The sequence below is a fragment of the Sabethes cyaneus genome, chromosome 2 (assembly GCF_943734655.1).
Source record: "Sabethes cyaneus chromosome 2, idSabCyanKW18_F2, whole genome shotgun sequence".
NCBI lineage: Eukaryota > Metazoa > Arthropoda > Insecta > Diptera > Culicidae > Sabethes > Sabethes cyaneus.
Genome location: NC_071354.1, coordinates 51642474 through 51654836, shown reverse-complemented (window position 1 = coordinate 51654836; position 12363 = coordinate 51642474). Strand labels below are relative to the sequence as shown.

General features: G+C 41.2%; 1 protein-coding gene across 1 annotated transcript in view; it reads right to left on the bottom strand.

Annotated features, from left to right (window-relative positions):
• LOC128735417 (uncharacterized) overlaps positions 1-6144 on the bottom strand; it is a 129988-nt gene extending 123844 nt beyond the window's left edge. Inside the window, exon 1 of the mRNA XM_053829904.1 lies at positions 6006-6144. Coding sequence (XP_053685879.1) covers positions 6006-6144 — 139 coding nt within the window. The remainder of the gene's footprint in view (positions 1-6005) is intronic.
• Between the last annotated feature and the right edge of the window lie 6219 nt (positions 6145-12363).

Sequence of the window (12363 nt, the reverse complement as noted above, 5' to 3'; positions counted from 1 at the left end):
ATCGAGAAAAGAAGCGGGCCCAGGTTGCTGCCTTGTGGAACTCCAGATCGATTGGAGAAGCAGTTGGAAACAGTAGATCCTACTTTGACACATAAATTTCGCTTCGTTAAGTAAGATCTAAACCAGCAGATGGCGTCCGTAGATACACCCAGTCGCTCCATTTTCCCTAGCCGTATTCCGTGGTCTACACGGTCAAAAGCAGCTTTCAGGTCTAGATAGATAGCATCGGTTTGCAGGCTAGAGTCCAAGCTAATATATCCATGTATATCCATGTATGTAATAATACGATTCTTCATGTATACAAGCTACATACGTAACGTTTATCAAAGTAGTAACATTGTATACATTCAATCTTCAACGGATTTTGAAGTTATATCCATGAATTGATGAATCTATTTTATTAAAACGAAACTAAGTCAGTAACTAAACCAAACAGTAAATAAATTTTTATGATCTTTTTCTACGTTGAATAGCGCTTTTCCTCTGGTAATCGGTAGACGGTATGCGCGAGTTTTCAAAAAGTTGAAAATTTTGCGCAACTTTTCTGCGGCTTACAAAAGAACACTGATAAAGCATTTACAAGCTGCAGATGTTTTGGAAGTGGCAGAAAATGTCGCCCGTGACCAGAAAACTTATTTCCGTCATTTGTTGATCGTTCGCAATGGCGAAAAATTCAACGTTTCCCTCGTTGCCTGTGTTATTATGGTATTAACTGGGCAAGAAAATATAATAAACTCTTCAATCGTTGTGTGATCGCGAGTAGTATATTCCCTGCCAATTCCAGAACTTCAGCAGCCAGATATTATATCACGGCATCGAGACAAGCACGCTCAGCGTACTTTCCTTTCCTCAGCAGCCGATGAACACGACCAACTGACGACGATGTGCACCGTAAGGCAAACAATGTTTCAAATACAACCTTTAAAATTATGCCGCGGATGTGACTCAAAAACTGCCTGCCTGATCCGATGTGTCGCAAGCTAGCTGCTTGCCAATGTGTCGCCAACGAAAGCCGCGGATGAGTTCACTGGCGGATGAGTCGATGGATTCTTCGGTTTGTTGGCGTCTCGCTTTGTGAATTTGGATGTCTTCGTTGCCTTATCCGGGGAAACAGCAACAGCTGAAGCTCAATAATTTTCGATCGGATTCCATAGGGCGTAAATTAAATACAATCATAAGGAAGCTCAACCCATAGCTCATATCGTATATATTTCTGTCATTCGTGCTAAGGAGCACTGACGAGGCAAAAATATGAAAATAATTCAATTTTTCAATGACGCGCATTGAACATCAACAGTTTTCTATATTTTCAATATTTTCCAAGTCGATTTTCCGAACAATTGGTGTAAATATCTTGGAAATATGTTGAAGATTGACTGAATTATAAGCCGAAGCGTGAAAACGCATTTTCACTTTGATGACGTGATTTCCAACAACCAATCACGAAGCGAGAATTCTGGTAAAACATAGGTTCATTATTTTCAATTTTTCAATAGTTCAACATCAAGCATTCATACTTATCTTCATTTGGGCCAATTCTTAGAAGATTTTCCGATCGATTGGTGTAAGAATATTGAAAATCGATCGGGAAACCACTAAGCTATTAGCGTTCAAAACCTGACCACTTTTCGAGAAAGATTTTTTGGAATTAGCCCCTATACCAGCTACCTTCCTAAAAGACGTAGTCCTACGTCAAAAGAGCAACTTTTTTTTCAACACAATGAGCAGAATTGCTGTCAGAAATGAGAAATAAATCCGCACATGGAGAAACAGACTAAACATAAAGAGAAAAACTGACGCGCAGAAAAACTTCTTATTGCGCTCTTTAAATGAGAAACTTTCGATTTCGCTCTCGGTCTTCTCGATAGCTACAGCAGTAAGCGTGAAAACGAAAGAACCGGTGCGCGTACAGAAATTATAAACTCAGAGGCGTCAGGGCAATCAAAAGTCGTTAAATTTTGAATCTTAGCGGAGAATTATCTTTGTTTATAATGGGACTTTCCTGTAGGTGCGCGTCAAGAAGCAAGTGCATGGGTATTCCAATGTTGTCATTTCATTTAACATTTTTCGCACTGTTGCCGTTGTGACTTGTGACATGCCTAACCATATGATGCAGTTGCGCTCACGAGCAGCCAAACCCAACTGAATATACTAAATATAAGAATCATGATTCAACTGCATTAATGGATTAATATTTTTCTGGTGGCAATGGCCGCTATTTACAATTGTCGTATTTTCTCAACGCACTACCCATGTTAAAACTACCCGTAGTTGTCATACGTCAGCGCATCGCATCAATGTATTCAAAGTGTATTAACATTCTGTTGCTCCTCAATGAGTAGCGCAACGTGCGGTTGCTCATACAACCGCGTTCAGCAAGAAAGAGTTAAAATGAAACGGAGAAGAATAATTCGCGTTGAAGACTGAGCACAGCTTGAATTTTTCTCTTCTCTTTTTTTCCTCTGAGGAGGAATCATCCCTGCCACCAGCAAAGCACATCCACCCTCCTACCGCACACTTCACGAACGGCTGATTATAGCTCCGCTTCTAGCCGCCGGATTTCCGATTACGCCGATCGGAAACCCGCTGATCAGATTGGTGGGCTTATGCTGCGGAGCGTCTAGAACGCTATTTTGTAGATACGCCCATTGTAGCTGCTGTACCGATTATGTACGCTTGATGCTCATCGTGCAACATTCTACTGCTTTGCAACATCGTGGATAGAGATAATTGTGAACGGCCACCGTAAGTAAAACCAGAAAAACAATGCGCAGGTGATGATCAAAGTTTAGCCAATTCCCGAACCCGTTAGGGGATTTTAGAGCCAAAATCCACCAACGCAATTCAGAAAGAATAGAGTGGCTCAAAAATCTAGGTGTAGTTAAATGTGTTTGTACAAATTAAAATAAAATGTTAAATCCAGGTTGCGTTTCCCTAAACTAAAGTCTTTTTATGGAGTGTCATTTGGTGTAATTTAGGTATTCGGAAGGTGTCTCACGAATCGCATAAATTTTAGTGTTATTTTTGGTACTGCTTGGTAATACAGTCCCCACACTCCGATTTCTTACATTGACCAGTAATCTGGTTGTCCAGAGTTTGGGCCAGTGAGAAAAAAGTTACGAGTCGGGTGTGGATTGAGGATTTTCGGATAACGGTTTCTATGGTTAAGGCTTATTGGAAAACGCGTCGAGTGAGCACCTTTGGTTGCATGCGTCCGCCCTTTTGTCCCCTTAGTTATTGAACTGACCGACCCTGGCGCGGAGTTTCTGGCCGGGAAAGCTTTCACTTAGCAAGTGGCCCTTTAACGAGGTGGCGCTTAAGCCTCTTGCCTAGAGATTCGGGGGAGCGGATTGCGGACGGAGTTGGTCGTATTTCTGCAGGCTACAGTTGCTCTGTATTACTCTCAAAGTACGCTGGAAGGTAATCCTCAACCGGATCCAGGAGAAGATCGACGCTACTCTCCGGTGGCAGCAAGCTGGATTCCGTGCTGGCCGAAAATGTGTAGACCATATCACAACGCTCCGCATCATATTGGAGCAGATCAACGAATTCCAGGACTCTCTTCTGCTGGTGTCCGTTGACTTCGAAAAGGCGATAGCCACAGAAATTCGTGAACGTAGGTGGAAGTGGATCGGACACACCTTGAGGAAAGGAGCGAACGAGGTCTGCAGAGAAGCACTCGACTGGAATCCACAAGGACAGCGGCGAAGAGGCAGGTCCAGAGGCTCATAACGACGCAGCTTAGCCAACGACATCCGGGCTGTAGACGAGAACGTATTCTAGCGACAGGTAAAAGCCATGGCAGGCAACTGTCAGCAGTGGAGATCACTGATTTCGTCCCTTTGCTCTGCCGGACATCAGTGGACATGGACACATAAGTAAGTAAGTAAGTTCTTTTTTTGACGTAGGACTACATCCTCACGAGTCTCGAAAGAACGGATTTTGATGGTTCGCATGCTAGTAATCCCTCTAAGGTTTACATCATTTTTAGTACCACAATATTCACCGAAAAGGCCATAACCACAAGATAAGTTGTGTAGCCTTTCAGAAATCAGCCTTTCAGCTTTTTATCCAGTCCTGCGGTACGCCGAACGCACTGTACGTAAAGTATAAAAGTACTGTAAACTGGTCCTTTGTTCCTGTTTCATTTTCCCAGCGTACAGCTGTCAATGATGCTAATGATGACAGCGCAACTATGATGGTGAGTAGTGCCTATATTTGCTTGCTAGTGGCAAACCACTAGACCAAGCCGCTACTGTCGAGACACCTTCACATTCCGCAACAAGGGTGACCGGATAAAAGTATAAGTACAAGGACCTCGGGTTTGGCATCTTTCAATTAGAAACTTCGGCGAAAATGTTTCACCAGTAAGAGCGCTGAAGTCATTGGAAATTCAGAATGTGGAAATCCAAACAACGAAACCAGTTATTAAATTAACCATCAGTACTGGAATTATCATCGGTGTGCTATCGTATTCCCATAACAATGTTTAACTTTGAATTCGATATGAGCAATTTAGTCGGGTAATAAAGTGTCTGATAACGAGCGAAACGACATGGCCGACCACGACTATGACGTCGACGATTGTCGGACGGTTCGGATGAATCTTTAAGTACCGCGGCCAACCAATGGAACCGATTTGCTCGGTTGGTTCATTAACTTTGCATAATGGCCAAACAAGGGAAAATGTAACCCGTACCGAGTACCTATATCAAGCTACCATCCCTGTCGGAATTATGCATGTTGGGAAAATGATCCGTTGTTACCGTGATTTTGTTTGCTATCGATTGCGTAGGACGGCTTGTGGCTATAAATGGTACTCAGAATTGAGTTTCGATCACGGACTTGATGTCCAATTTAGGTTGAACTAGTTTATTGATTTTGACAAGTGAATAACGCAAATATTCCTGGAAAATGGTACTATGAAGGTGAAATTAGTCATCATTATTATCATCATCATCATCATCATCATCATCATCATCATCATCATCATCATCATCATCATCATCATCATCATCATCATCATCATCATCATCATCATCATCATCATCATCATCATCATCATCATCATCATCATCATCATCATCATCATCATCATCATCATCATCATCATCATCATCATCATCATCATCATCATCATCATCATCATCATCATCATCATCATCATCATCATCATCATCATCATCATCATCATCATCATCATCATCATCATCATCATCATCATCATCAGCAGCAGCAGCAGCAGCAGCATCAGTCTTTTTGTTATCAAAGGCATCAAGCATTTACATATCAACAGAAGTGCGTGATTTCAGATATTAAAGTGCTTGAAATTCAAGAAATTCTACACTCTCGGAGTATAATATCCAATACTTTCAAAGGATTAAAAGTTGTTTCTACAGTCAGATGGCACTAATCTATCTTCTGAGCAAGATTTCCCTTTTGTACCCAAAAAATGGTATCCCCGAAAAAGCAGCTCAGGCAATCACTTACAACATCCATTATAAAACACGGATCTATTGGTGGATGGCGTGACTCAAGTTACTTATCGCATCCGGTTTGCGAAAGTAGGTAGGTAGCTAGTTACGTACCTTTTTCCCGTAACGAAACCCGCGTCATCACATTTTTTTCCCAAGGATGATGATGGGCGAAAAGGCGAAACTGAACTGAACCGAACGGCACACGTTGAATGAAGCAAAACAAAGCAAAAAGGGATAAGTAGCATCAAGCATTCTACACCTACCACAACGAGCCGTAAATAGGTACCAGGTGACGAGGGGCGTCCTTCACACGTTACTGTCAATGCGAAACACGGACCGAGGAGTGCGTCGGAACGGGAAGAACAGGTGTGTCAGTTTCAACCCGCTTACAGTCCGTGTTGCCTTTTGATGGCTGGCAACGGCACGAACCAGGTTCAAGTCGAGGGCGGGTTCACTCCGATTAGGGAAGAAAAGGAAAGGGGAGGTGGGTGTAATATGCGGGCTGGTGTCAAAATGCGGAACACAAACTTGGCAAGCGTGTCGGTGTCGTTGGTGGAGCTTTGAATGGCATTGGAATGTTGTTCCACGAAGAAATAATACCTACCAGTGCCATCGGAGTGGATTGCGCGAAGAAAGTGGATGGAAACTGGTCCCTTCCGTTCACCATTGTATAAAGCCCTGTCATATCTGTTATCAAGGTTATGGGAAAGTTCGAGGTGATTGTTAAACAGTCACTTCCGAAGGGGTAGTGAGTCGAATAATTTAATTAGAGTATTGTTCGAAACAGCGTGGAAAAGTAGTAGGTACTCCCCAAACCCCAGGCTTCAAGTGTTTTCAAGCATGGGAGTTTTCTCAAGCTTTTGCACCAGTAAAGCACCCGCTTTATAAAGGAATGGCGTAAATGTGGAAATGACAGAACAAAGTATTCCTCAAGACTTTTTACATCGCATGCTGAAATAATTAAAAGCTCGTAGAAGTGAACCACCAGGGAGGTCGCAAATTTCTCCATATTTTTTTGCATCGTCTTTGTACTTAGCAGATTTCGTCGCTCTTTGGCTGGCAACCGAGTGCCATTCGCCGTAAACAGATAGGGTGGAACAGAACTGAAATATATGGAATCGCGCGCAAGGCGCCATAATTTTCACCTGGAAGAGTATTCGCACATCGTTAGGTATTGCCATAGCTAGTCGCTCTTTTAATCATTTACGTTCACCGCCGTCGACGACGGTTGAATGGCGCACGATAACGACGCTTTGAAGAGGATTTTATTTTTAACGATGGCGACGAGGACGAGGACGATGCTTGTTGATGATGAATACGTGCAACAAGCTTCCGCTTCCGGGGTCCCTCACGTTCCGCACCGCACTGCCAAACAGGACGGTCGGTCGCGGGGGACAGGGAGATTACCAACCATACCGACCCGAAACGGGGTGTGTAGATGGAATGATTTGCTTTTAATTAAAAATTTAATGATGAGAAAAGTTTTTTGATCAGGATTAATTCAATTTTCCAACTCGCTGCATTGGAATTCGTGTTAAAACAGTCAGGATTAAGTGCGAGATTCGTGTGCGGGAATCGAGTGTGTTTTGGAAGGGTGGATGGGAAGGATTTGGTAAGGTGTGGGACTAAATCGACAGCTCTCTCCCATGTGATCAGTTTGTTATTACTATGTGTATGTGCCGAAGTAAGGAATACTATTCGCTTATTTAGAGCAAGAACGTATAAAAAATGTAAATTTCTTTTTGGCAATAGGAAAAATTTATGAGTCAATCCACGCGAAGTGACCAAAAACAAGTTCAAAGGTGTAATCGATCCGCTCGAATTTAAACCAAATTTAGCATGTTCGTTTTAACCTAATGTTCGGTTTAGCACATGACCAAACATAGCGGGGCAGTCAAGTGTCTTCTAAAATCATTCTAACCACGAATGTAGCTTGACAGCGATGTTCAAAGGATGGCCGGTCACGAAGACTTTTACTCATAGCTTTTCAAGTGTTTTATAAATGGGTCAATGTAGCAACTCAGCTTGTTTAAAATAATGATCAACACATCGCCGCTATGGGATTTTCTACAGTTCTGCAGGTTACAATCACGTCTAAAGACGGAAAATGCGCTCCCGAAAAGCTGTTGCGAGTGATTCCTCTCGTCAAGCCATTTGTCCATCAAAACGATTATATCGAAGCTCGATTTTGTTATAGCAATAAAAAAGTCAGCGATTTGGGTTCGAAGTCCACGCACGTTTTGGTAGTAAATCGGCTGCGGTTTGAAAGAGATCTGCTGCTGATCCGGCACAGAGCTGGAAACGAGGACTACGTCATCGGGAGAATTGTTATAGGATATGTCACGCTTGCTTCAGCTGGCATTTTAGAAGCCTTGTTCCGTACACCTACACGCACACATGGAGTAAACAGGCGTAGAGTTGTATGCTTTGTCATGGGGATTCTTGTGAGGAAACGCTTAGATTACTGAAAACAAAGTGTGTATCAGCAGTAGTGAGGCGATAATGACATTGATACTTGCCACAGACTTGGAGGATCCGTTCCACACAATTGTACACTTAGCCGAGACGATTGATGTGCGCTGGCAGGAAAAGCTGTGGCAGGGGGAACAAAAGTGCCTTTGATGCTAGAAACATCACGTTCGATCTGCCGTGGAGTAGCTGAGGTGCTCGTAGAGTCTGAAGCAACTACATTTCCGAAGATCCTGGGTATCCATCCCGATTTTTAACGATTTTTAACAAGATGAAGTTCATTTCAGACAAGTCTACACCCGTTTTAGACAACAAAATGACTTTGAAGACTGCTTTCAAAGTCTCCACTTTGATACCATGGTGAATTTTTGACAGGTCGAAACGGTTATTACGGTTCCGATTACGTACGAGTCGATGGCTTCATGTCTCAAGGAGCAGCTTGGCCACCCGAAACGCGCATCTCGACGATGTTTCATCGGAAGTTCGCCAATAGTAATTTTAGGGACTAACGAAGCGTAGACAGTCTCTTGCACTTTCTGAGAAACTATTCCATCTACCGTGAAAGCACCTAATTCCGATCACCTAAGGTATGATTCATCTTTGAGTTCCTACTGAAAAATATAGCTTTGATATTTATTAACACAGTATGTGTCTTTAGCAAGTATTTTCAATTATGTTTCATGGAAAAATACTAAAATGCCTAAATTATTTACCGAAAGTTAAAAAAATGCATCATAGTATGATGCATCAGTGCACCAAATTCCGATCATCAGTTATAAGGGGTGATTCTAATTCCGATCACAGGTGTATCTAATTCCGATCACGTCATGATGAGCTGTTAAAGCAAAAAACTTTTGTCAACTCGTACCATATGGATCTGAAATGTGTTGCTTTTATGTAGTTTGACGACAATCCCCCTACCAGTCATCTTCTGCTTGCGTTAATGATCATTATTATCATTAGCTTAATATTCATAAAATTTGTGTACTCAAAAGATCGACAAGCGGATTATAAAACTTTCCTCTTCTTTTATCTTTGTTCAACTGTTACAATTACAATAAAATTGGGTCACTTCGACATTTTCATAAAGCTTTGATCATAAATAATAGTAAAAATCAAATCAGAAAGGTTGTGTTCCAGACATGACCGCGTAGTTGGCGTAGAACTACGTGAGGTTGGTTTTCACGAAGAAACCTCGAATGTTAAAGAAATCTTTTTACACTATATTGGTATATGTGTAGCGTAAAATAGCGTAAAGTGAGAAAAAACAAACAATATAGTAATAATATTATCTAGCTGTACCGTATTTATGGTAGGTGAGCTATTTTGTGATATCAAAAACGAATATTTTTACCAGTGCCAAAGTCGGAGTATTTCAGTATAGAAATTTGCCTCGGGCATCCAGCTATTAACAAAGTTCTAGGAGAAAACTTAAGTCCTCAAAATAATATGTTATTGTTATATTAAAACAACACGCATTAATAAGATAGTTCATAACTGCGCTGTCGCTGTCGCTTGTTTGCAGCGTTAGAAAAGCAAAACGTCTGAGCCTTTCAGTTGGCTTGGAGGTACGGCACTGGTTTAATAACACGATCAAATGAATATGTCAAATTTATAACAGGATGAGTTCTAGATAATAAGTATTTTATAACAAAGTCTCCTTTGCGTTTTGTTATAAACTTGGTCTTGTTAGCAGTTGAAATAAAACTAAAATTGTAACAAAATTTGCTCAAGGCATATCACAAATATATCAAATTATGATATAATTTTATCTGGTTTATATCCATATGAGTAACAAAAATCAGTATTCTGTCTTGCTGTATAATCAAATTGTGACAAAGCGATTTATAAGTAACAGAACGAGATAGAATCTTGGTAGAAACATTTATAACAAAGTTTGATAAAAATATCAACTTGAGCAACAATTCAGTAAGATTTTTGCTAGAATCATCTGATCAGGAAGCTAGACGTCACATGTTCGAATCTCGACTGAAAGAGTCAAAGGATTTGTAGCACAATTGTCCCGTATGCTTATAGGCTACGAAGTCTGTTGTATAAAAACAGAAGGTCGAAATTCCATCAAATCGGAATGTAGCACCTAGGCTATACTGTGCTCTGTAGTAAACAAAAAACACGCAAGTTTATTTTGCTTCTTTGTCTTGAATCAGCAGCAGCCACAAGCTTGATGCTTGTGAAGATGCAGAGGATTCCCTGGTCTTTATTAGCAACAAGTATTGGACTAACATTCCTTCGCATCCCACCAGGACCCGCATTCGGACGTGGCCGGCATCTGTATCGATCAGCAGGCAGGGACCTGATAAGGTTGCACAAAAAGGAACAGTGCGCTTTTTCCAGCCATCATTTTGCAATTTTCATCGGTCCTGGTCAATAACGGAGTAGCAGCACACGGGCGGAATCCTATGCTTGTGCCGATGCTTATGCTAATCAGCACCAGCCACAAGCTTGGTGTGTGTAATGGTCGTCCGGGCCTGGGAAGCAAGACTATCATACGGAAAATGTATGGAGAATTTTTAGCTTGAAAGCTTTCATTAATTTTCACTATTTAGCGATTGGCAAACAATCTTTTCAAGAAAACTATACAATTGCTGCATCGTTTATGGTCAAAATCCGTTTTAAATTGGAAGAGCTATTAGCGTTCAAAATCTTTCATTCTTTCGTGACGGTGGCTTAACGCCAAATTTTGGTTGACACTCTGCCGTAAGACGTAGTCCTACGTCAAAAAATTTCGATAATCCTACCATGTTATCATGTTGCAATCAATCCTAAAATCCAAATAGTAACTTCGTTCTCTTGCATTTTGCCAGTTTATAACTTTGATATAGTGATCGGAATTAGAAGCAGAAAAAAAAATTATGTTCATAATTCCGATCAATTACTTTAATGGAATAAATTCCGCAAATTCAGCATTTTTTCAGCCAAATTTGATACAGAGCGGTTATATATGCTTGTATCTATTAGTTATCATAGAATACCGAAGAAGGTAATATGTTTTCACGCTGCTATGATCTTAGCAAATTTGATCGTGCGCTTAGCACTTCGGCTAAGAAAATACATTTTTATGGTGTTTTTTGCTTCTGCCTGTCGAATTTAATTTATTTTGAAGTGCATGGTGCCCCAAATGCAGTCATTTTTCAACAACTGACACATAAGCACAGCGCAAAATAACTAAGCGTACTCATTTACTACAGATTTTGGCACAATTTTCTAAAAATTGACAATTTAGGTTGAGTGATCGGAATTAGGAGCTGATCGCAATTATGTGCGGTCACGGTATTTGAAAAACCGTCCACCCAGACGGTTCGGAGTTGTGGCGGAACATATATTCATACTCACGTTCCTCGTCCCCTCTGGCGGCTGCTTCCCACTCGGCTAATTATGCATCGGATATGACCCCCCGTTTTGTCAAACCCTTGTTCTTATTCCCTTATGTCTAGGAACATGTGTACCAAGTTTGCTGAAGAGCTGCCGAGGCTTTTCAAAGTTATGGCCTCCACCGCTTGTTAGGGTCCCCCCAGTACCGATTCCATCATATCAAAAAACATGCGTACCAAGTTTGGTAGATAACGGTCAAGTCGTTCTGGAGTTATGGCGGAACATATAAACATAGAAACATCCCAATTTGATTTACACAGCACAGGACAATTTCCGGGGCTGGTTGTACTATCCTCGTCATCGTTGTCAGCAGCTAAGAGCCGGTACTGTTTTAAGCTCCATGCGATTCGATCTTCCCGCCCAGTAAGCTTCTAGGTACGATACTGGTCTAACAAGTCAGTCGTCGTCCCAGTAAACAATTTGGTTTGTATATTTCGGTTGCAGCTGAGAGATACGAAATCATATCCACACGAAACAGTTATATTTCACACCATATAAGAACATATAAGTACCAAAGTGCAGGCAATATACGTGCAAAAATTTTGATAATTCTATCTTGCATTCTATACAACAATTTTTGGAGCACGCAACTTAATAATCCTCAATATACGATACGATATACAATATACGAATATGCGATATTAAGATATATGACGATACGCACGACCGCAAAATAACTTATTGTACACTTCGGCTTGACACACTCTAATCATTATGCAATTCCAATGTAAAATTGACTTGCATACGACTTAATGTGCACTTTCTATTACGATCTTGTGTTATCTGGGGTATGTTCGATACTCGTCTAGGCGCTGATGCTAGAGTCAGTAAGATTTTTGCACTAGCCCTGTAACTGTCCTGCACACTAATAGCCGGCCTCCATGTCTGTCGATAAAGAAGGGTCAAGTCTTAGAAAGACGTTAAAGACCAAGGTTTTTTTCAATACGATCTTGGGTTACTCGTCGCCCATTTCTCAGGCATCTCTGAAGTAGCAGTTTGTTTATTCAATAAAATGTCGTGTTAG